General features: G+C 40.8%; 2 protein-coding genes across 2 annotated transcripts; both read left to right on the forward strand.

Moving 5' to 3' along the window:
• The first annotated feature begins 2,656 nt into the window (after nt 1-2,656).
• LOC103263586 (olfactory receptor 2G3-like) lies at nt 2,657-8,414 on the forward strand. Its single transcript, XM_021714021.1, has 3 exons — nt 2,657-2,675; nt 6,212-7,123; nt 8,203-8,414. The coding sequence occupies exons 1-3, from the start codon at nt 2,657-2,659 to the stop codon at nt 8,412-8,414; spliced, it is 1,143 nt and encodes a 380-aa protein (XP_021569696.1).
• A 14,873-nt stretch (nt 8,415-23,287) lies between these two features.
• On the forward strand, nt 23,288-24,241 carry LOC103263575 (olfactory receptor 2B11). The gene has a single exon (XM_008061241.1). It carries the CDS (start codon nt 23,288-23,290, stop codon nt 24,239-24,241), a length of 954 nt encoding a protein of 317 aa, XP_008059432.1.
• Nucleotides 24,242-26,742: the final 2,501 nt, after the last annotated feature.

Below are 26,742 nucleotides of genomic sequence, written 5' to 3' on the forward strand. Positions count from 1 at the left end.
AGTAGCCTGGCGTGGTAGCACACACTGTAGCTCCGGCTACTTGGAAGGCTGAGGCGGAAGGATCCCCGGAACCTAGCAGGTCGAGGCTGCGGTGACCCGGTGCGTGCCACTACACTCCAGTCTGGGTGACAGAGTGAGACTCCAACTCAAAAAAAAGAAAGAAAGAGACAGAGTGCATCCTTATAAGGCCACAGTCCTTTCGGATTAGGAAGGCCTTTCGGATTAGGAAGGCGTCTTCGTTATTTTATTTATCATTGATTACCTCCTAAAGATCCTGTCTCCAGATACAGTCACTTCAGGGATTAGGGTTCTAACATATTTTGGGGTACACAATTCAGTCCATAGCAGACCATAATGTAGTATTTAGATAAAGTCAATTACTGGTTGTGTCAGACTGATTTCTATGTGGAAAGCCAGTGTACTATGGTGAATACCATACAATTAGTACTGTTGTCACATAGTACTGTTGTCAAGTAGTGACACTGGTCATTTATAAACTGTTGTCTGGCAACAAATTGTATGTGTCCATGCAATCTTTGTTTCTAAGCATGGAAAGTAAATACCACTTCTTTAGGAAATTGCGTTAAGATCCACAAAATGTTTATTCTGAATAGAAGTGTAAGAAATTCCCAAAAGCAAGGTTTCATTTGTTAATTGGTCAATCAGTCAATTTGTGAGTTTTTTTTAAAGGAAACATCTATAAATTAAATATATATATTAAAAAGAAAAAAGTATAAAGCTGATGGGCCTGGCATCCACACATAACTGTGATCTAACAGTTCAAGGGTAAGAAAGCAAATTTGTTATATCCAAAACAAAACCTAGGGCTGGGAGAATGAAGAAGCATATGACAAATATGTAGTGGCTTCTGTTAGTTTTAATGTCCTTCAAAATATTGACGCCTCAAACTTAGGTAGGAGGCTCCTGTTTCAATACTGAGCCTGGAACTCCAACTAAAAGATTAGTTCAAGTTCTAACTATTGATAATCACTTATATTTTGACATCTGGAAAGGAAATCAAATCTACCCATCTCAGAATCCCTCCCTCTTTCAATCTATCTTATTCATCCTATTTCCAAGTAGAAAAAAGGCAGCAAATCTTTCTAAAAACGATTAGCTTGATAAACACCCATAAAACTGTGACACTTGCTGTTGTTATGTGAAAAAGTCTTATCATGACCCAGTCTGGTAAAATTTTGCGATATAAAATAAAAATAAGATGAGAAGTATGAACACTCTGGTAAGGAGCATGTGTTTGATCAATGTGGTACTCAGTGTTTTTAATCCATACCACAGCAGCAACTGCCTCTCTGGTCTAGCTGAGTAGCAACACCAAATCCTAGAGGGTAGAACAAGGGTTATTTCACTGAGTACAGTAGAGGGACTGAGGGGATAAGCACACCTCACAATTAAGTAATGGTGAGCTGAGTATGAGATGTGCTGAGCTTGAGATATAGGCAGGTCATTCAAGGAGAAATCTCCTCTAAGAGACATAAATTTTAAAGTGGATGTCAAATTGTAGTTCTTAAAAATCCACAGACTACAAATAAGAAATGACACCATTTTGGAAATAATGTAGAGGAACATAAAGGATTGTAAAAGATAAGAAGAAAAGGAAGAAAGGATGAAATATGGGAGAAAGAAAGAAAAGGAAAAAGGAGAAAAGAAGTAGTGAAAACTGGGAAGACAAGAGTAACCTGAAAAAAAGAGAGAGGATTCTGGGAAGACTGTGAAACAGAAAGTGCTAGGAATCTACCTCCTCTCCTAGGCAACAATTGTGCTGGCAGAATCTATCAGCTGTAACTATTTTGGAACTCTGGAGTCTACTGAATGTTTGTCATTTCAACCTGACAGCTTAGAGTGTAAATTGTGGTTAATTTTGGTCAATTTCTGCTTTTAGTATGACAGCAGCTATCCATGCCTCAGCCATCAGTCCCATCACAGGCAGCTGTGCCTGTGTTCCTGGACCCGCTTGCACACAGCTTAGGGGAGCCAGGGTAAGCACAAAAGACCCTGTTCTCCAAATACCAGAAGTCTGTGCTCCTGATCACAGAAGTACAGACAAAACATGTGGGCGGCCATTGTTGCGGCACCTCTCTCTAGTGCTGTAAATTCCTCCACCTCTGACTGAAGTGACTATTGGGGAATTTAAAGCTTCTACCCGACCCTTTATTTTTCCATTTTCCCATTTGGGAGCCAGAAATTAAAGACCAGGAAATCCAAAAACAACTGCATAAATGGAGGAAGTTAGAAATCAACCACGCATGCCCAAAGGAAGATTCAGGCTCAGAAAAGACATAAGAAGACTTAACATTCACTTCTCAGGCTGATCCTCAGGACAGAGGGAGCCTACGGTCATCAAAAAAATAAAAATAAATTAAATTAAAAATACAAAAGCAAGAAACTATGGGGAAAGGGAAGAATCACATTTCCTGAGTTACCACATTATTAAATTCAAATGTGTAGTTTTCAACAAAAAAATCACAAAGCATAAAAGTATCAGGAAAATGTGACCATTCAAATAAAAAGTAAATAAAAAAGAAATGGTCCCTTAAAAAGACCTGATCTACTAGACAGAGACTTCAAAACAACTAGCTTAAAAATGCTCAAAGAACTATAGATGTGGAAAAAATTGAGAAAACAACATATGAACAAAATGGAAATAACAATAAAGAGCTAGAAAATGTAAAAAGAAACCAAAAGGAAATTTTGGAAAAGTATAATAACTGAAATTAAAAACTCACTAGAGGACTTCAAAGGCAGATTTGAGCACATAGAAGAAAGATTCAGCAAATTTAAATGTAGGACAATGAAATTGTCAAGGCTGAATAACAGAAAAAAGATTGCAGAAAAGTGAACAGAGACAGAGACGAATATACCAGCATACACATTGTGGAGCATTCCCCCCCAAAAAAGGGACAGAGAGAGCTTGTAAAAAACATAATGATGCTTTCTAAACTGATGAAAAACATGAATATAAACATTCAAGAAGCTCAACAAACACCAAGGATGATGAGCTCAAAAAGATTTGCACCAAGACACATTATAATCACACGGGTGAAAACCAAACACAAAGAAAGAACTTGGAAAAAAGCAAGAGAGAAATTTACTTGTCACATTCAAGGGATCCTCAATAAGATTATTGGCAGATTTCTCATCAGAAATTTTAGCAGTCAGAAGGCAGTAGTGAGCCAAGTGCTAAAAAAAGGGGAGAGGATTAGACAAAAATACTAATTCTACAGATTTTAAAAAAATTAGAAGAGTGTAATGAACAATTGTGTGTCACCAAATTGGATAACTTAGACAAATTCTTAAAAACACAAAACCTATCAAGACTAAAACAAAGAAATAGATGATATAAATTGACCTATAACTAATAAGGAGATTGAATCAGTAACTTTTAAAAAATCTCCTGACACAGAAAAACTCTGAACCTGGTGAATTCTTCCAAACAGATAAAGAAGAAATAGCATCAACCCTTGTCAAATTTTTTCAAAAAATTGAAGGGAGGTGCACACTTCATCTACAAGCATATGAACATTTGTATACCTAATCCTGAATTGTATTCTACATCTTTAAAATAAAAAAAAAATAATAAAGAAAAATTAAAGAGGAAAGAACACTTTCTAACTCATTCTATACCATGATCCCAAAGCCAGACAAAGGCAGTACAGAAAAGAAAACTATACACCAATATTTCTTATAAACACAGATGTAAAAATCATAAGAAAATACCAGCAAACATAATTTAGCAGCATATTTAAAGGATTGTTCGTATATACCATGAGCAAGTGGGATTTATTCCTGGAATGCAAGATTTTTCAATATACAAAAATCAATCAATGTAATACACCACATAGACAAAATGCAGAGAAAAAAAACACATAATCATTTCAATTGATGCAGAAAAAAAGCATCTGACAAAATCCAACATGCTTTAAATTTAAAAAAAATTAAGAATAGAAGGAAACTAAAGTAACATAATAAAAACCATATATTAAAAACTCACAGCAAAACATGAAAGGTTGGAAGCTTTCCTCTAAGATCAGGAACAAGGCAAGGTTGTTCACATATATCACATCTGTTCTGCAAAGTACTGAAAACCCTACAATTAGGCAAGAAAAAATAAATAAATACCACCTACACTGAAACGGAAAAAAGTGAAATAATCTCTGTTCACAAGTGCTAGATCTTATATGTTGAAAACCCTAAAGTTTCCACAAAATAACCATCAGAACTAATAAATGAAGTATCAGGATACAAAGCCAGTACATAAAAATCAATTGCATTTCTATACTAACAGCAAGAAGAGAAAATTAATTGGGCAACTTTATTTACAGCACCATCAAAATAAATAAAGTATTTAGGAATTAACTCAGGAGATAAAATAGGATTTAAACTTTCTGAATTTCAAGATATACCAAAAGTTACAGTAATTAAAACAGTGTGGCACTAACATAAAAGTAGACATATAGAACAATGGAGTAGAATAGAGAGTACAGAAATAAACTCCTTTTTTTTTTTTTTTTTTCTGAGTCAGAGTCTCACTCTGTTGCCCAGGCTGGAGAGTAGTGGCACACTCAAGGCCACCGCAGCCAAGACCTGCTAGGCTCAGGCAATCCTTCCACCTCAGTCTTCCAAGTAGCCAGTACTACAGGCACACACTACCACACCCAGCTTAGTTTTTTGATTTGTTGTAGAGACACAATCTCACCAAGTTGCCCACGGCTGGTCTCGAACCCCTGAGCTCAAGCAATTCTCTCACCTCAGCCTCCCAAAGTACTGGGATTACAGGCTTGGGCCACCACACCCAGTCCAGAAATAAACTCTTGTAAAGTATGTTGGCTAACATGTGAAAAACTCAGAACCCTTGTGCACTGTTGATGGAATGTAAACCAATACTGTAGCTTCTGTGGGGGAAAGTATGGCAGTTCCTTAAAAAATTAAAAGTGGAATTGCAGTATGATCCAGCAATTCTACTTCTGGGTTAATACTCAAAAGAATTCAGGCAAGTTCTCAAAAAAGGTATTTGTATACCCATGTTCACAGTCACAATATCCACAATAACCAGAACAAGGAAGTGACCCTGAGAAGTTCCTGAAATACAGGGCAACTGACAGAGGAATATGTAAGCACAATGATTACATACATGCAATGCAGTGTTATTCAACCTTTAAAAGGTAGGCTATTCTGATATATGCTATAATATGGAAAAATGAAATAGGCCAATCACAAAAGTACATATACTGTATGATTTTATTTTATATGAGGTATTTAGAGTAGTCAGAATCATAGAGACAGAAAGTAGGATGGTGGTTGCCAGAGTCCAGGGGATGGGGATGACAAGCCTTGTAGTTTAATAGGTATAGTTAGAGTTTTGCAAGATGAAGAGATTCTGGGGATGAATGGTGGCGGTGGCACAACAATATGAGTGTACTTAATACCACTGTACTGTATGCTTTAAAGTAGTTGAGATAGTAAATGTTATGATGTGTGTATTTTGCCATAATAAAAAATCGGAGAAAAAATAAAAGGAAAGAGGACTGCATAAAATAAACTACCACTTAACGGCCAGTTCCCTGCAGAAAGAGTCCATACAGTAATGCAGCCATCATAAAACCTTCAACCTCTAACCTGTCTATCTGGGCACCCAAGTATCTTTCAGCTAACTTAACTGAAAAGAAACATTAGCAGCATTTCCTTTAAAAATTTTTCTGAAAGAGATGTGCCAGATGCAAGGACTGCATCCCTTTCTTCATGACATGAGAGTAGTCATCTTATGAATGAACTGAGGGAGAGAAAGAAAAAAAGGGGGGAGGGAGGGGGTGATAGAGAGGGGAAGGGAGGGAGCGAGGGAGAAAGAGAGAGAGAGACACATACAGGGCCAGGGAGAAAGAGACACAGAGAAAGATCTTCATATAAACCGATATCTAGTTGAGTTGACTGGGCTCAATGCAGAATTTCTTACCATGTCTAGGATATTCCCCCTCTATCCCTACTTCAGTATCAACTCAACTGCTAGGGTAGTGCTACATAGAATCTGCCCTGTATTTCAGGAATTTCTCAGAATGATCATGAGGATTAGCCCATCAGCACCAACATAGAAGGTTTGAAGATGTTGCCATGGAATAACTAAAATGTGAAAGTCATATATATCCTCAAAATCTTGTCTTATTCCTTTCAGCCATATATAAAATGGATTCTGTGGAAGGAGAAAATGTTAGTTTTTCCAGCACGTTTGTCTTGTTGGGCTTCTCAGAGTATCCTTGGCTGGAGAGTCCCCTCTTTGGAGTGGTCCTGGTCTCCTATATTCTTACTCTGATGGGAAACAGCTTCATCATTCTTCTCTCCCTGGTAGAGCCCAGACTGCAGACGCCCATGTACTTCTTACTGGACAATCTTTCTGTGCTGGACCTGTGTGTCACCTGCACCATTGTGCCACAGCTGCTGGCCAACCTTTGGGGACCGGAGAAGACGATTGCTTCCTGGGGCTGTATCATGCAGGCCTATCTGTTCCACTGGACAGGCTGCACAGAGTGTACCCTGCTGGCAGTGATGGCTTTTGATCGCTGTGTGGCTATCTGCCAGCCCCTCAGCTACACTCTCATCATGCACCCTCAGGTATGTGTGCAGCTGGCAGCCGCAGCCTGGTCCAGTGGCCTAGTCAATTCCCTGCTCCAAGTCACACTCACCCTCCAGCTTCCCCACTGCGGTCACCATACCCTAGACCACTTCTTCTGCGAGGTGCCTGTTCTGATCAAGCTGGCCTGTGGTGACACCACTGCTAATGACCTGATCCTAGCTGTGGGTGCCATCCCATTTGCACTGGTAGCTCCCCTGCTGGTGCTCATCTCCTACGCTTTCATCACTAGGGCTGTACTGAAGTTGCCTTCAGTTGAAGGAAGGCACAAGGCGTTCAGCACCTGCAGCTCCCACTTGGTGGTTGTCATCATGTACTTTGGGCCAGCAATCTACATGTACCTCCAGCCTCCTGCCAGTAGCACCAAGGCCAAGTTCATGTCCCTCTTTTACTGTGTTATCACCCCACTGCTCAATCCATTCATCTATACCTTGAGAAATAAGGAGGTGAAGAGGGCATGGAAGAAGATCCTACAATCCCAAGGTGGGGTGAAATCTGGAAAAGTCAGATAATCTCTGCCTGTCTCCTGGATCAACCACAAGCACATGTCAGATTGTTGCAGAAAGTTGTTAGAAATATACTTCCATCTAGAGCATAAGCCACAAACTCATATATTCAGGGTCTATGCAACACTTTTTTAAAACCCACAAGAAATCAACTTACATAGAAAAGAAGTGATAGGAAAAGATAACAGAAAATAAAAGTATAATCCTTCCATCAGCAAGCCGAGGCATTCTCCCTAGCAAATCTCCCTGACATGCCAAATGTCTGTGGTCCACAACAATTCAAAAACCAAAATTAGCAGAGCCTTGATGGATCTTGTCACCAATTTTGAGAGCTTTATTCATCCATCTGTATCCATCTCAACTAAGAGAATGTTTCTGCTATGTTATAAGAATCCAGGACTTCCTCCTGTTGGATGGTGAAGCTTTGGCCTTGAACTCTTTAGGTGTATTCTGTGGGTGACTATTCAACCATAAAAGTCTGTGATTCATTTGTCAACTTTCTTTGGTTATATTCTAGTTATAAAGATGTTAACAGGACACTGCACCTGGGCTTGATAACAGAAACATGTTTATAAACAAAAGCAAGAGTGGCTTTTCTTGAATAATTCTCAGAGGATGAGCTTGTCTTCACTTTATCTGGGAAATCTTGGGGTAACTTGCTGTGGATCTCTGATATTGATTGAATATTTAATTAGTTCCCCCCAAGTTCATTTGTTGAAACCCTGATCCCCAATTTGGAGGTGGGACCTGTAAGAGCTGATTAGGTCATGAAAGTGGAGTTCTTGTCATGGGATTAGGGCCGTTGTAAGAGAAATAAGAAAGGTGCTAGTGCTCTCTCTCTCTCCCTCCCCCCCTGCCATGTGAGGATATAGCAAGAGGGAAGCCCTTTGTAACCCAGGCCCCTCACCAGGAGCTGAATCTGCCAGTACTTTGATCTTCAACTTCCCAGCCTCCATAACTGTGAGAAATAAATGTCTGTTGTCTAAGCCACCCAATGTATAGTATTTGTAATGGCAGCCCACATTGACTAAGACACTCCTTTCACGTGGACTGCAGACACCCCTTTCCCTTACGATTGGAGCATGCAGCTCCTGCAATGCAAGGGGCATTTCATGGGCCCTCCTATCCACAGCAGCAGTCCAGCACCAGAGCAGGTACGGTGTGCAGCTCCCACCAGAGGTGAAAGGAAGTCCCCAGAGGTAATATCTGAAGTCTTAAAGAACTGGCAGATCATCAGAAGACACTGTGAGACCATGAGCAGCAAGTGAGAGGTGCACCCGTGTGACAGTTCACCCAGGGTCTCAGTAGCCAACAGATACAAAGGTGGTCTCTGGTGATCCGCAGCTTGACATGTGTATATGCTTATGTGTCCAAAAGAAAGTAGCTTACTTGGGCTTGTGAAATCTTTACAGAAATATCTGCCCTGTGGGAAATTGGAGCTGCATGCTCCATACATTCTTATCAGATTGTTCCCCCCAAAAAATGCAATTATTCCACAGCAATTAATGAGTTAATTTTGCTCATTTCTATCACCACTGACCCAGACTTGAAATCTACCACAGAAGCAAAGGTTTAAAAGAAGGCAGTTGAAAGAATTACTCTAGAATGTTCTGCTCCAGACACTGTGGCCCCTAAACCAACTATGCACAAAAGAAACTTGGGCTCCAGCAGAGCTGGTGGGAGTGAAGACAGGTCTCCTCACAGAGAAAGCACAGTTCCCAGCTTCAGAGGGTCCAACAAGCCCCAGGTCTAATGGTGCCACAATGGAACAACATGGGAATCTGGAAGAAGGGTTCTTCTACCCACAGATGCTTGGAGTCTCATAGGTACTGTGAAGAGATAGGACTGAGCTGAGTCTTTGCTCCAGATGAAGAGAAGATTCTAAGAGAGTAAAGAGCACCTAAAAGGCATATTCGATCTTTGGAAAACTCCCATTGAACTCCGTGAGCAAATGCAGCCCTCAACTTCAAACCAACCTGGCCAATCAGACTAACTTTTCACCTGAAAAGGCCCCTGTCATTGTTTAATTAAATAAGTGTGTTAAACACTTATAAGTGAGAGTTAAGCAATGTGTGCACATGACATAGAGTGCGGAATGACAAACACTGGGAAGGGTGGCATGCTGGGGATGGGAGAGATGAGGAAGTACTTCTGTGTACAATGTACACTATTCATGTGATGGATAAGCTAAAAGCCCAGACTTCACCACTGCACAATATATCCAAACTGCACTTGTGCCCCCTAAATCTATACAAATAAAAAAATGTATCCCCGTGGCATCCTTCTCAAGCCTGGATTCAAGTCCTAAAATAGGTATTAACGAAGAGATGAGAAGTAGAGAAAAGACAAACCAGTGCAGCTTGCTGGGGGTTGGGGAAGCACACTTCATCAACAAGGCTACCTGCATAAAGAACATTTGTATATCTAATCCAGAATTGTACCACACATTTTTAAAATTAAAAAAAAATTTTTTTAAGAAACTCGACTTTTTTTAGCATGCTAATATCATATCTAATATAAATTAAATTATATATTATATCACATCTAATATTTATTTGCAGTAAATGTAAGACTTAGTAATATATAAATGCTTATATTTATTTATATTTATGTTTGTTTTAAAAAATGCATATAAGTAGATAGCTATATAGTTTTATATATAATTAATATAATCATGTATATGATTAATATAATTATATGCTATATAAGATTAACATATACAGCATATAATTTATATCACTTTTTATTTTTTAAGTTTTTTAGTAACTTTATTTAATTTTGATTGACAATAATTGTATATGTTTATAAATTACAATACATATATACATTGTAGAATGATAAAACTAGTAAATATTTATCATTTCTTTGTGATAAGAACATTTAAAATCATCCCTTTTAGCTTTTTTTTGAAACATGCATATTATTAATTAAAGTCACCTTGTTGTGCAATAGAACATGTCTTGATAAATTCTGGTACTGAGTGAAAATAATCTCCTTCTCAAAAAAGGCATTTGTAAGTCTCATTCTTAAATTGGCAGAGAATAAAATCCAAATTTACTTATCAGTAGGCTCACCTTTGCCTAGTTTTTCAGCACAATTAATAGCTTTTTTGTGAAACCAGCAATATGTATTCACAGCTACTATTGTCCCTTAATATGTAACATATAATTGTATAATTTACATAATTACAGAATTTACTTTTTATCTGAAAGTCTGCTTTATTTCTTTTTGACTAAATAAATGTATTAAGTAAACATCCCTGTAATGTCCTTCTCAAGTCTAGATGCCAGCCCTAAAACAGACATTGCAGAAAGATGAAAAATAGAGAAAAGTTAAACCTTTTATACATATAATTTATATTTATAGTATATAATTTGTCATATAAATGAACATATATTTCATATATGCATGTGTATATAATTCTATAAACATGGAGAGCTCTATTGAAAAACACCAGTGCATGTGTATTTTCAGAATTGGAGAGGACAGAGTACTCTAGAGAAACAGGAGGTAAACAAAGAAAAAGTCTGGAAATCTGGAAAGCTTCTAATTTTGCTCAAAGTTCTTTCAGCATCTGGGTAGCACTTCTCATCAGTTTCCCTACGAACCTCTCACATCCCCACAAAGCCCTAGTTCACATAAACACCGTAGAACAGGAACATCATAAGCCTTCCTTAAATAGATGGGATTATATCAAACTGAAAAGATTCAGTATAGCAAAAGAAACAGTTAACTAAATTAAAAGACAATCTACATGTCAGGAAAAAAATTGCAAACTATATATCTGCTAAGAGGTTAATACCCAAAAATCACTAAGAAAGCATATAACCCAATTGAAAAATGGACAAAGGACCTGAACAGACATTTCTCCAAATACAACATGTATATGACCAATAGGTACATAAAAAGATACTCAAGACCACTGACTATCAGGGAAATGCAAATCAAAACCACTATAAGATAACATCTCACACCTGTTAGGATTGCTGCTATCAAAAAGATGAGAGATAACAAAAATTGAGAAGGATGTGGAAAAAAGAAAATGCTTGCTTACTATTGGTGGGAATGTAGACTGGAAAACAGTATGGAGGTTCCTTAAGAAATTAAAAATAGAACTACCACATGACTCAGCAATCCCTCTTCTGGTTATATACCCAAAAGAGAGGAAATCACCACCTAGTAAAGATATCTGCACTCCATGTTCATTGCAGCATTATTCACAATAGCCAAGATGTGGAAACAACCTAGGCATCAGTCCAAACGGATAAAGAAGCTATGATACACACACACACACACACACACACACACACACACACACACACACACACACACCATAGAATATTACTTGGCCTTTAAAAAGGCAATTCTGAGCTGGGCTTGGTGGCTCAGCCTGTAATCCCACGCTTTGGGAGACTGAGGTGAGTGAATTGCTTGAGCCCGCGGGTTCGAGACCCACCTGGGCAGTGAGACCTCATCTCTACAACAAATCAAAAAATTAGCCAGGTGTGGTAGCGCGCGCCTGTAGTTCCAGCTACTTGAAAGGCTAAGGAGGAAGGATCGCCGGAACCCAGCAGGTCGAGGCTGTAGTGGCCAGGAGCAGCCACTGCACCCTAGTCTGGGTGACAGAATGAGACTCCAACTCAAAAAAAAAATAAAAATAAAAAGGCAATTCTGCCATTTACCACAACATGGATAGACCTGGAAGACAGTATGATAAGGATCTAACAAAATAAGCCAGACAAAGAAAGAAAATATGCTGTGTCTTTTTTTTTTTTTTTTATAAAGGGTCAAATATACAGAGATAGTGAATAAAATTGTGGTTTCCAGAAGTGGTGTGGTGGGGAGGAAATGGAAGTGCACGTCAAAGGATAGAAAGTAGCCAATATGTAGGATGAACGGGTCAAGATCTAGTGTACAACATGAGGACTGTAGTTAATCATAGCAGATTTTTTTTTTTTTTTTTTTTTTTTTTTTTAGTTAGGGTCTCACTCTGTCAGCTCACTGCAGTCTCAACCTCCTGGGCTCAGGCGATTCTTCCACTACAGCCTCTCGAGGATTTGGGACTATGGGTGCATGCCACCACACTTACCTCATTTTTACAATTTTTTGTAGCAATAAGTTCTTGCTATGTTGCTGATTTTGAACTCCTGGGTTCAAGCAATCCTTTCACGTTGGCTTCCCAGAGTGCCAGGACTTCAGAAGTGCCCAGCCAATAGTGGATTTTTGCTAATGGGTAGATTATAGCTGCCCTTGCAACAAGAGGGGAAAAGATGAGAGATGATAGATATGTGAATTTGTTTCACTATAGTAATAATTTTACTATATCTGCTTGTATTTCATAGCTTCATGTTGTATACCTTAAATATGCAAAATAAAATGTATTTTCTAAAAAAGAATAAGCCTTCTTATTTAAAAACCTCCACATTCATCTGATGAAATAGAATGTTTTATTTTCATTTAATGTCCTATTTAATTTGATCTTAAGCAGGAAACGTGAAGAGCAATGTGTTCCAATAATAATGTGTCTCAAAGCTAATAAGAATAGTATCTGTATTTTTCTTTGGGACTCGCATAAAACATATGACCATCTCAATATACAGCCTGTACTCTGCCATATTAATTGAATAAGTGTAGCAACTCTCTGAAAGTAATCTTAAGTTATTTAATTTGAGAAAACCTTTAGCAGTTATAAGCCATCAACAAATATGAAGAGTTACTTGTTGTTGTAATTCAGGACAATACTCTCAAATGATCTGCAAATGCTTTTTAAAGTATAATGTTTCACAAACACAAATTAAAATCCATTGTGATAAGTTATCCATCAGCTATGTCTCTGATGAAGGGTACTATTTAAGTGCCTTCTTCACCAGTCCTCCTATTTACTCTCTCTCTCTCTCTCTCTCTCTCTCTCTCTCTCTCTCTCTCTCTCTCTCTCTCTCTCTCTCTCTCTTCCTTTTTTAAAAAATCTTGAGTCTTGTTCCAATACCAGGCTGTTTTGATAGACCAATGGAACAGGATAGAGGTGCTGGAAGCAAAGCCTCAATTTCTCAACCAACTCATCTTTGACAAAGACTCCAACAACAAACCACTAGAGAGAAGAGAACCTATTCAGTAAATGGTGCTGGGAAAACTAACTGGCCACATGCAGAAGATTGAAACAGGACCCCTGCCTATCACCATACACAAAAATTAACTCTAAATGGATCAAAGACCTAAAACATAAACCCTCAAACTATAAGAATCTTAGAAAGTGCAGGAGACACCCTTATGGAAATTGGAACTGGTAACCAATTCCTATTCCGAACCCTAAATGCCCATATCTTAAGAAATAAGATAGACAAGTGGGATCTCATCAAACTAACAAGCTTCTGCAAAGCAAAATAAACCATCAAGAGAGCAGGGAGACAACCCACAGAATGGGAAAAAATATTTTCCAACTGTATATCTGACAAAGGCCTAACATATAGATCTACAAGGAACTCAAATGTGCCAAAAGGAAAAAAACAAACAGCCCCATTAAAAAGTAGACAAAAGACATGAATAGACATTTCTCAAAAGAAGATATATGGGCAACAAACAGACACATGAAAAAGTGCTCAGCCTCACTCATCATCAGAGAAATGCAAATCAAAACCACATTGAGACGCCACCTAATCCCAGGAAGAATGGCCATCATTCATAAAACACAACAACAGATGCTGGCAAGGATGTGGAGAAAAAGGACCGCTTCTACACTGTTGGTGGGAATGCAGACTAGTGCAACCTCTTTGGAAGACAGTGTGGCAGTTTTTGAAAGAACTAGAAATTGACCTTCCATATGACCCAGCAACTCCCCTATTGGAAATATACACAGAGGAACTCAAATCATTCTACAAAAAAGATACGTGCACACATGTTTGTTGCAACTCTATTCCCAATAGCAAAAACATGGAACCAACCATGTTGCCCATCGAAGCTGGATTGGATTTTTTTAAATGTGGTGCATATACACAATGGAATATTATGCAGCCATAAATAAGTCCACAAACATATGGACTTCGCAGCAACTTGGATGGATTTAGAGTCGATTATACTCAGTGATCTATCACAGAAACAAAGAACTGAGTACTATATGTTTTCACTCATAAGAGGACATTGAACAATTATTATAGTACTATGAGAAAGTAGTGGGAAACTGTCAGGGGAGGGGGGATGGGATTGGCAGTTGAGGGAAACTGCTAGGGAGGGAGGGGCATACCTCATCAACAAGGGTACTTGCATAATCAACATTTGTATACCTAAGTCTAATTGTACCTCACATCTTTATAATTAAAAAAAAGAAAAAATAATCTTGAGTCTTTATACCTTATTTTAACTTACATTTCTTTATTCCTAAATCTTACATTATAAGACTTTCTTTTTTCCCACTTGGTTTTTCCTGTCTGGTTGATCTGAAAAACACAGGCTTCATAAATGAAATTTAATTTTTGGAACACTTTTCCACTGAAGCAATTCTTAATTTTTCTTTAGATGGTAACTAACCCCATTTTTATATTTATAATACCTTGCAGAAATGATGACATCACCAGTGATTTGCACCCAGAGTGACTGGCACGACATAAACTAAAATTAGTTATAGATCTGTGTACAATATCTGGTGGCTTTATTACTCATTTGATTTTTATTGAGACAAAAATCAAATTTTGTGATTTTTTTCATTTTAATTGATTATAATAGATGTCAAAAAGATCAAACATAGATGTTAGTGAATTATAGTCTGATCTTTTCTAATTATTCTTAACAAAGATCTTGCCTATAAATCTAGTAAAGATATCATTATATCAATCAATCAATAACTCATGGCATGAAGACAATGGACATGTCCATGTGTCAGGGCAGGTTAAGGAACTGGAAAGCTACAAAATTCTGTCACTGCACCAAACAGAGTGCACATCCTGCTGAAGATGGGGCAGTACTAATGTCTTCATGGACTGAAGACAGACATAGCTCAGAGTTGTAACTGCGTACCACCCTGACTCGTGTTCACCAATGGACACGGCAGAAGGCAATAAACTTGATGAGGATGAGGATGACTGGGTTGTACTTCTCAACCAGAAGGAACTATCCCATGCACTCCACCTCACCCAGCTAGGGCTTGGTCCTTTTCAAATCACTGTCTGCCACGCATTGTTTTCCTCCCTACTCTTTCTCACAAGAATATTTCTACAGTTAGGAAATGATTTGCTTAATATCCCTTTTTCTTCACCATTCCAGTTGTTCCATATGGTTCAAATTCTTTTTTACAGCTTTATGCAGTTATAATTTGCATATTAAAAAGTCACCCATTTTAATACACAGTTTGATGAGTTTTCATACAACAAAAGTCACTCATTTTAATACACAGTGTGATGAGTTTTGCCAAATGTAAGCAGTTGTACAACCGCCATCCCAATCAATCTGTAGAACACTTCCATCACTCCAAAGTTTCCTTGAGGGTGCAAATAGCTCTATTTACACTACTTCTTTCCATTTGTCATAGTGCATGGCTTATAGTAAGAATCTCTTAAATATTTGTTGGTGAGTGACAGAGGGAAAGAAACCAAGAAGGAAGGTATAGACTACCACATATGACATCTTATCCCAAGAACTTTACTGAGATCATTACCTATGCTATTTCAGTTATTCTTATAACAATCCAGTGGTCAGAAATTATTATTTCTATTTTACAGAGTCTTAGAAGACTTATATAACTCATTCAAGGTCCAAAGTTTAGTAAGTGATGGCTGGGATTTGAATCCAGTTCATCTGACTGCAAAAGCCCATTGTTCATCATTTCCAACTACAGGGCGCATGTTAAATAAACATTGGTCTACATATGTTTCTTGTAGGTCTCAGTGTAAATCTTCCTCTTCTATACTCAAATCCTAACCACAGCTGAAATAACATGTAATTTTAGAAATGCAAGTGATTCGTATCATATCCTCCCTCCTCTACATGACGACCCTCCAGTTCATGCCAAACAGAACAAGACTTCTCTCTTCTCATTCTAAAAGGCTTAAAACTATCAAATCTCTTTGATCCCTGACTGCCTCATCTCCAGGTTCCACTGCCTACAACTGCATTAGGTATTCATTGTCTTTTATTTGACTATTAAATTTATCCATCTGCTTGTTCTTCGGTTTTCAATCTGTAGCATCAATGTCAACACAGACTACTTTAGATCAAATTCTGCCAAAGACTGGGAATACTAATATCAAAGGTTTACTATAACTTGTAATAATATTAAAAAAGAAATTTCAGGAAACCTTCCTGAAAGCTCTTTTAGAATTGGATTTGGCCTCCTAATACATAAAACCCAAATTAGTGCTGCAAATAAGATGGAAGCATATTATTTTTATGTCAGAGAAACTGGAAGACAATGTCTCTTGGCACCTCCATAACCAGCAGGTACCCTGGCTCCTTCCAAGTGTTCCACCAGTCTTAGTGTGTGTCTTTCATCTTTAAGATTGCTTCAAGATCAATTATGACTGCTAGGGCTCCAGCCATCAAGTCTACAGTCCATGAACAAAAATAGAAAAAGGAGGATCGGCAAATATTTTCCAAGTTTTCCCAGCCTCACATCTCATCTCATTAGCAATCCCTATCTGTTAGGAAGGCTGGAAAATATAACCACTTCATGGAGCACCTTGCTGTCTGGAGTAAGTGGGGATGCCAAAATAAGAGTGGGAGAATGAATATTTGAAGGGAGATAACAACTAGCACAATACCAGCAGGCATTGTCAGCCTCAGCCATGAGAGTTTCCACCCACAATTAAAGCAGACTTTTATCAGCACAAAACTGACTATTCCATCTTTTTCCCCCCAACTGCATGGATACCTGAGCCTCTGCATCTCTGAAAATTATCCCAGTTGGATATCAAGGTGACTCCTAAGATGGTGTCACCCCTCCTCTGGCTCCAGGGGGAGAGGGCTCAATAGAGTCACACTTAGAATCAGAAAGTATTCTCACTTCACCACCAATGCACAGTCTCCCTGTCTTCTTTGGGACATCCCCTCTCTCCTCCCTCTAGTCCTAGACAAAAATGTTTCCTAAAATCCCAGAAAGTAGAAATGGAACCCTCACACTCTGCCATGCTTCACTCCATGTCCTCACAGACATCTAGAGCGAGGGACCAAAAATGGACAACACCTGGAGAGGGACCATAGCAGTACCAGGTGCCACTGCTCATGGTGGTTCTAGGGCTAGCTTTCAGTCACATTAATTAAAATTTGCAAGATTTCATGCTGGCCATCTTCCCAAAGATTTTTGTATCCCTTCCATGTGAAAATAGAACAACCTGCTGAGACTATGTGTAGTATTAGGAAAAAGACCTCAGAGTCTGTGACTCTGCCAGTCATCATCCTGAGTGCTTTACAAATACCAACTCATTTCGCCCTTGGGACAGCCGTAGAGGACATTTCCAGTGCTTGCTGTGTCTTGCAGGTGACATGAGTAAGGCACAGACAGCTAGGTAAACAGGTAACACAGCGAGTGGCTGAGCTTGGTGCAGGAGCCCTCAGGTCTCATGTTCTAGCTGATCACCACATGCTGCAAAAGTTCCTCCTCCACCCTGACTTTACATCAATGTCCCCTCAAACCCTCAAAAGTTTTTTTTGTAAAAGCCCCTGTGGCCATTGTCTTGGTATAAACTATGGTGTGGCCATGTGCTCTCTGAGCTATGGTCAGGCCATGTTTCCTGGCTTTGGCCCTCTCCCCTACCTTGGGGAGGTGAATCTCCTCTTTCTCTCACTCTCTCTAATTTACTTTCTAAATAAACCTTATTTTCTAATCTAAAAAAAAAATGGAGTTCTCATTCCCCATTATCAATCCATTTCCTCAGGTCTTCTGGCCTTCTAGGATCTATCATTAATTGCTAGTACTCCAAGATCACACACCACCTCAATTATCAGCTAACCCCTTAGACACTAATTAAAAAAAGACATCAGGGATAATGTCCCAGCCAGTGCAAGTCTTTACTCTCAATGTCTGGGGAGAAAGAGTGAAGTCCTTATAGAAAAGAATGGAGAGGATGAGGTCAATTTTAACCTGAAGGATGATTCTGCAATGAGCAGGGAGTGTGATGCAGGGACGGTTTGCTTTCTAAAAGCTTTATCCTCAGAAGTAAGCACCACTCTATCCAAGTGTCTACACGTACTCCGGGGGAACCAAGGCTGGAGTAGATCCATCTCACTCACTGCCGGGAGAGTCCAGAAAGCCTGTTGCAATGGACGGCAGACTCTTCCTCTAGACTTGGAGTAATCGCTCCAAACTGCTCAACGCAGCAGGACCGGGTAAGGGCAGGGTCCCAGCGGCCATCAGAGCAAATAGGTTGTGTCTCCCTAGAACATGAAAATCATGTCCAGTGAGTCCACTCCTAGATGCCCCTCTCCAGTTAAGACCAACACGGGCTGAACAAGGTCTCCATTCCTAAGTCGCATCTTCTTGGAAGCCAGGAAGCCCCAGAGGGAAGTGATTAGTCCTCAGCTCCAAACTAACGTCTGTTCCATGCAGCAGAGGTCACCCACGAGGTGGCAGCATTAACACTGGTCTGTGTATGGGGGGGGGCCTGAGTCCCTTCTCCTTGCTTCACCATGTTGTTGATGATTCTGAGTCACAGTCACAAGAGCAATATGGAACTGAACATGACTGTGGAAAGGGAGAAATAGAGCCAGTAAAGCAAACAGTCCTGGCTCCAGATAAGGCAGGCTTCAAGCTGAATTTTAGCAGCAAGCCGAAATATTCTGACCCCATGAAAAGGGGTGGAGCAGGGGCAGAGGCACGTATAGGAGGCCAGCTCGGCTTGCCACAGCAAGGAGTATGCAGGGTGTCTTCCTTCCAAGGGCCCATGGCAGCTGGATCCAGCCTCTCTCTTTTCCTATCCCTCTCGCACCACAAGAATGAATAACCAGTGAGGCTGAGGTCTCTGCATCCCATGGAGTATGGAGGGGTGAGGCCTTCAGTTTGCTAACAAAAACCCCGTCATGAATTAATTGCATCCCTCATGCTGTCAGGCATGTCCCTGGGTTTTGTTGTTTTGTTGTTGTTGTTGTTTTTATTTGATTCTCTTTTTTTAAAGAAATTACACTCTCCACAAAAAGTGAAAGATTAATACGTTGGAAATGAACAGCAAACAATATGGCACTTTTTTTTTTTTTTTTTTTTTTTTTGAGTTGGAGTCTCACTCTGTCGCCCAGACTGACTGGAGTGCAGTGGCCGCTCCCGGCCACCGCAGCCTCGACCTGCTGGACTCCGGCGATCCTTCCACCTCAGCCTTCCAAGTAGCTGGAACTACAGGCACGCGCTACCACGCCCAGCTAATTTTTTGATTTATTGTAGAGATGAGGTCTCGCCAAGTTGCCCAGGCGGGTCTTGAACCCGCAGGCTCAGGCAATCCACTCACCTCAGCCATGGCACATTATTAAACTTTCCATGAGCCTTGTTTTAAATATTTTTCAGCTTTATGGCCATTTAACAAAGCCATACTTGTAAATAGGAGACTGTTTGATGCTTTTGAGAGTCAAGGATTATAACATCTGGGGGCTTGTGAGGAGGTAACGAGGTAACGTCCCCTCCTGTGAACCAGCACTGGGAGTGTAAAGAGTTTGTGCCATGGGTTCCTTCCCCAACTCTGACCTGAACAGGGTGAACATACTAGACCTTTGTGAACTTCTTGGTTCTCCTAGAGGTCTGGAACTAGGATGTGAGACAGCACACACAGAGCCTGCTACACAGACTGAGAGAGGGCAGGTGCTTTGTTCAGTGCTGGTTTACTTCCCTTCTCCTCTCAGAGTTTGTTAGGAATGTATTTTACGATTAAAGTGTTATGAAAAAGTATACCCCAATGCCTTTGTGGGGACAGGGATATTACCCCCTTGGGCTGTGGGACTTACAGAATGGTCAATAGAGAGGAACTAGGGAGTGGAAACAGGCTAGAATGAAATCAGAGGAAGGATGGGAAGAGAGGGCATAAGAAACCGTATTCCCAGCAGGAGCATGTGCTCCTCCCAAGGCCTGGCACAGGACAAGCAGGCCTGTATGGGGGCACGGACTATGTGGCAGAGGCTACAGGGTGAGACTTTACAGAGTAAGGCTGGAGAGGCTGACCCTTCTCCTTGTGCTCGAAACTTCATGATACCACTCTTATCAGAGTTTCTGTCTAAGAGGGAACGTGCTATATAGCTGGGGCTGGAAATGCTAAACACCCTTTCCTCTTTCTGTGAAAAAAAGAGCCTCTGTTAATACCAGTTAAGGAACCCCCTTGATGCCTTAGGCCCAGACACAACCTTTTGTAGTATGATCCTGGTTATGGCCTTGGCAGTTAAATCGGGGCTCCACCTGGTTACCCATGTTGTAAGAATTTGAGCTGAATTTTAGATTGAGGAAAGAGATCCTTTAGGTCAATAAGTAATAAGACCCCATAGCCAAGCTCCCATCTCACAAGCTGCTTTCTGGAAATTCCATGTATTGCTGAGAATTTGATTTTCCCTCCTATAAAACAAATAGTCTATATCATGAGGACATCTCAACATGGCCATAGCCTGACCTGCCAGTGAGCACAGGCTAAGTATTATTGTTAGAATACTATGGGAGCTGCCGAGGGAGAGGGTGTGACCATTCTCAGAAGAAACAGGGAATTTAGTGTGAGGGGATACAATTCCCACCCTCAAAAGGTAACTATTAAAGAGATGGGGTCTTGACCAAGTGTGTTGGCTCACACCTGTAATCCCAGCACTCTGGGAGACAGAAGCGAAAGGATTGCCTGAGCCCAGGGGTTTGAGACCAGCCTGGGCAACTTGGCAAGACCTCTTCTCTACAATACATCAAAAAATTAGCCAGGCAAGGTGGTATGTGCCTGTAGTTCCAGTTACTTGGAAGTCTGAGGCAGAAGAATCACCTGAGCCCAGCAAGTCGAGGCTGTAGTGGCCATGAGCGTGCCACTGCACTCCAGCCTGGGCAACAGAGTGAGACTTCGACTCAAAAAAAAAGAGAGAGATGGGGTCTTATCTTTTAGGTCATTGAAGCATTAAAGATATCTTTGCTCTTAAGACCTGAGTCTTAGAAGATGACTTTGTGTGAATGCCAGTGGTGTGTTAGATAAGCTTTATCTGTATTTACAGATACTCCCAATCACTTGTATTACTGCCTGAGCTCTGCCTACTGTCGGATCAGTAATGGCATTAGATTCTCATAGGAGCTTGAGCTCTATTGTGAACTGCACATGTGAGGGATCTAGATTACATGTCCTTACGAGAATCTAATGACGGATGATCTGAGGTGGAGCTGAGGCAGTAATGCTAGCACTAGGAAGTAGCTGCAGATACAGATTAACATTAGGAATGAGGTTTGGCTACACAGAAACCATAATAAATCAACTGCTTGCAGACTCATATCAAAACCCTATTGGTGAGCCGCAAGTACTTCAGTTGTACAGCTGCATCTGGTGGCAGGCTTTAGGTGAGAATCCAACACAGTTTAGTCTGCGTGTGGCCCACCCATTATTCCCTCCACATCTCTTTTTTTGATGGTGAGTTGTATAGTTATTGCATCATATATTACAATAAAATAATAATACAAATAAAGCACACATTAAATGTTAGGTGCTTGAATGATCTCGAAAACATCCCCCCCCACTGGTCCATGGAAAAATTGTCTCCCACAAAAACCAGTCCCTGATGCTAACCTGACTTTGCCCTGCCACGGCTCACTGTGCCAAAACTGGGTCCTAAGCTCATCAAATATAAAATCATATTCTATGGAGTTTATCCCGCAAGTATTATTGAGAGAATCATGGGAGGGTGTGCAATAACTGAGTGTCTTACAAGCACATTGAGAACTTTATAGAAAATAACATATCATTTTGAAAAGACAGAAGAAGGAAAGGAAATTTGCATTTATTTACCCATTTACACTCTGGGTTTGAGTCATTTACAAAGAACAGCAGAATTCTTTAGGATATCAACTGGAGTTGGGCGCACTTGTTGTAACATCTAAGCTGAACAGGTCTCTATTAATTTTACAGTCTATGCATAAGGCACAAATCAAGAATAAAAAAACAAATCCTTCATGAAGTATCTGCTTGCAGGATTTGATGTCCTTTCAATACCATCATGAAGCGTACTATCCTCATAACACTTGGGAGAGTCTGGGAGGACAGAAGTTGGGGGCGGGGGTACTCTATGGCCCCGTGAACCAGCAGGGCCAAGCCAGGTGCTTCCTAACAGCAGTGGCATCTGGAAATTAAGTGGGCTGTATTTATACCACCAAGAGGTAATAGCTGCTTAGCAAAGAAGTTGCACAGGAAATTCAGCTATCACTCAATGGATCAGATACAAGTTTGCTCTGAGACAGCCTGATCTGCCAGGAGACAGCTCCAGAGGCTAGGCTTCTTATGCTGACTGAGAGTTCCCTCCCTGTGCTTAAACTTCTGTTCTCTGGGCTCTCGCCACATGCCATGACCAGTTCAGGGACTGAAGTAAACTTTGACTTTCCCCCTTCTTCCAGGGGCTCAGAGAGTCTGAAATCATGCTGGTTTTCCTGCCAGAGTGACAGAGCCCCTGTGTGTGAGCAGCCGTGAGAGGAGAGGTCACGTGGTCCAGGCAGCTGGGAACCCTCCACACTGGTGGAGCTGAGACAAACCTTAGGAGTTGAGTGGGGCATGATAGCTCCAGCTGCCCAAGGAGTTTTGTGCTTGTTTCATGTCACCTCCACCTCCCACCACCACCTCCAAACCTGAGAACACCCAGGAAAGTGGACAATTCTCTGTTTTGTGTTTGGAACAAAACTGTCATTCGTGAGGTATGCGTTTATGTCCCTACATCATCCCCAAGTCTCTGTGGTTGAAACTGTCATTTTCTCCCCATTTTACATATGTAGAACTTGAAGTCCAGAAAAGCTAAGTGACTTAGTTCAGGTTGCTAAGCCAGAGGGAGAGCAAAGACATCCATGCCTCTGTTCTGACCTATTCACGTATGGGCATCGCTACGAGATAAGAAAGACCAGACAGGGCATCATCTGTGTAAGACTGAGAGAATGCGGAAACGAGGAAATCAGGTAATGCCTCCTCTTGGTTGTTACCCGTTCCAAAGCCCTCAATTTGTTACAGGTGCCAGAAAATGCCAAAACATGAAAAGTGACAACTGGAGCTTCACAGGAGATCCCCCTAAAAACTTCATCCTCCTGGGCGTTTCTGACAGGCCATGGCTGGAGCTCCCCCTCTTCACAGTCCTCCTGGTGTCCTATGTGCTGGCCGTGCTAGGAAACGTGGCCATCATCCTGGTGTCCCGGCTGGACCCGCAGCTCCACAGCCCCATGTACACCTTCCTCAGCCACCTGTCCTTCCTGGACCTGTGCTACACCACCACCACAGTCCCCCAGATGCTGGTCAACATGGGCACGTCCAAGAAGACCATCAGCTATGGTGGCTGCACCGTGCAGTATGCCATATTCCACTGGCTGGGGTGCACGGAGTGCATCGTCCTGGCTGCTATGGCCCTGGATCGCTACGTGGCCATCTGTGAGCCCCTGCGCTATGCCATTATCATGCACCATGCTCTCTGTCAGCAGCTGGTGGCGGTGGCCTGGCTCAGTGGCTTTGGCAATTCCCTGGTTCAGGTGGTCCTGACAGTGCAGCTGCCTTTCTGCGGGCAGCGAGTGCTGAACAACTTTTTCTGTGAAGTGCCCGCGATGATCAAGCTATCGTGTGCTGACACGGCGGTGAATGATGCCACACTGGCTGTGCTGGTAGCCTTCTTCGTTCTGGTTCCTCTGGCTCTCATCCTTCTCTCCTATGGCTTTATCGCCCGTGCTGTACTCAGGATTCGGTCCTCCAAGGGGCGGCGCAAGGCTTTTGGGACCTGCTCCTCTCACCTGGTGGTGGTCTCTCTCTTCTACCTGCCTGCCATCTACATGTACCTGCAGCCCCCATCCCACTACTCACAGGAGCAGGGCAAGTTTATCTCTCTCTTCTATTCCATAATCACCCCCACCTCCAACCCCTTCATCTATACCCTGAGGAACAAAGACGTGAAGCGAGCACTTAGAATGCTCCTGGCAAGGATCTGGAGCCTCTGCAGATGATGAAGATCTGAGATGTGATTTCTGATAACTAAAGGACACTGGGGCCAGCATGGTGGCACACACCTGTAGTTCCAGCAAGTCAGAAGCCTGAGGCAGGAGAATTGCTTGAGTGCAGGAGGTGGAGGCTACAGTGAGCATTGATCACACCACTGCATTCCAACCTGGGCGACAGACTGAGATCCTGTCTCAAAATTTAATTAATGAATTAAAGAACATTTGACAAGTGCATTGTGTGCTCAGAGGATCTTTTACTTAAGGAATTAATAACTAAGCTGTAGCTAATTTCAAGAAGTTTGAGAGCCCCAAAAAACTCTGTCCCAAAACATCTCACCTCCTGTGTGGTTACAGTACCTAAAATCCCACATCTACAAATAAAGTCAATTCTAAAAGTGTAAGAGGTTGGATGTTTTTGAGACTTGTTTAAACAAATTTGATATCCCATGAATATTTGTTGAATTATGTAATCTCTAATTTCCTGATTCTTTCCCCTTCTTCTTTTTCTATATTTCTTCTATTTTTTCCCATGTATCTATTTTCAAGCTTTTTTCTCCCTCTTCAATTACTCCTAAGTAAACATAAGATGAAACTGAAGCAGAATCTTATTTTGAACATATATATTAAATATATGTTCTTCAACCAGGCTCGGTGGCTCAGTCTGTAATCCCAGCACTTTGGGAGGCTGAGGTGAGTGGATTGCCTGCACCCACGGGTTCAAGACCCACCTGGGCAACTAGGCGAAACCTCATCTCTACAATAAATTTTTTTTTAAATTGCCAGACGTGGTAGTGCACGCCTATAGTTCCAGCTACTTGGAAGTCTGAAGCGGAAGAATCACCAGAGGCCAGCAGGTTGAGGCTGCAGTGACCGGGAGTGGCCACTACACTCCAATCTGGGTGACAGAGTGAGTCTCCAACTCAAAAAAAAAATATATATATATATATACATACACACACACACACATATGTGTGTGTGTGTGTGTGTGTTCTTCATTGATTCACACACCCATAAATGTTATGACTTTTTTAAAAATTCTAAGAATGAAGTGGATTGTTATCTTCCTTCTGTGATCTTAGACAATGTTTTTTCCCCTGTGGATCAAGTTTTCTTCTATAGGAAGCTTTCCCACCATTGACTGGGAACTAGTACAAGTCACATCTATCATGGATGTATAAGACTCTGTATTAGGTTCCATAGGTACAAAAACAGCATAAACTCTTATCTGAAAAAAGAATATATTCCAGTTGAGAACACAGGAATAAATACAATCAGAGTGAAAGATGACAAAACATTGAATTTTCAAGGGAATTGTTGCAGCTACCATTTGTAGAAGGCTTCCAAGATGCAGGCACTACACTAAGAGAATTTGGGCACACCATCTTGTTTAACATTCAGACAACCCATGATGTAATCACTTTTATGATTCCCCTTTTCATTTAAGAATTTGGTTACTAGAGAGGTCGGGACAACTTGACAAAGGTGTTCTATCTGGTAACCGAGGTAACTGAGATTAGCACTACAATCTATACTGTTCACCTCCTCTAGTAGAATGGAGCCGTGACACTAGCACTTTTTTCTTTTTTTTTTTTTGAGTTGGAGTCTCACTCTGTCACCCAGACTGGAGTGCAGTGGCCACTCCCGGCCACCGCAGCCTCAACCTGCTGGGCTCCGGCAATCCTTCCGCCTCAGCCTTCCAAGTAGCTGGAACTACAGGCGCGCTACCACGCCTGGCTGATTTTTGATTTATTGTAGAGATGAGGTCTCGCCAAGTTGCCCAGGTGGGTCTCGAACCCATGGACTCAGGCAATTCACTCACCTCAGCCTCCCAAAGGCGCGGGATTATAGGCTGAACCACCGAGCCCGGCGACACTAGCACTTTATACTTGCATTTTTATGTGTTCTAGATCCATTTACATCTAATTTATTTGCTTTTATCCTCCTGCATTCTATGCCAAACATTAACAAAGCCAAACATACAAAACAAAATAATAATAAATGCATAAAAATTAGAACAAGGGAAAACTGAGGAAGGCTTTCTGACAGTAAAGGCAAAAAAGAAATGATGAATCATGAAGCTACATGACTTGATTTTTTAAATGTGAAAAAGTAATGACTATGTTAGACCTGTAGGTACCAAGACCACAAAGAATTTTTTTTTCTAACGAACTGCCATTGAGCAGTGACTGGGCAATAGCTCAAAGCTCTTTATAACTATCTTATTGAATGTGAAGAATGGTATATAGGAGCTTTTTATTAGTGGCACAGACCCAAGTCACAATTCAATAAAAGCAACATGATGTGAATCAAAAAAAAAGACAATCCATACATGTAGTTATATAATTATATGACCCAATTCCAGGACATGCTTAAGAGTATCAAGAATAGATGTCTTAGTTAAAGAAGGACTCAAATTCTTTTCAACTCTTTGCAATGAGTGGTGAAGATTAATTTTCCTCCCATGAGATGAGGACAGGTCTTAGGGACGTGCCTGGCTGTTAAGATGC

Source organism: Carlito syrichta, unplaced genomic scaffold (assembly GCF_000164805.1).
Source record: "Carlito syrichta isolate Samal-C Ts95f unplaced genomic scaffold, Tarsius_syrichta-2.0.1 Scaffold305164, whole genome shotgun sequence".
In the NCBI taxonomy this organism is placed as follows: domain Eukaryota; kingdom Metazoa; phylum Chordata; class Mammalia; order Primates; family Tarsiidae; genus Carlito; species Carlito syrichta.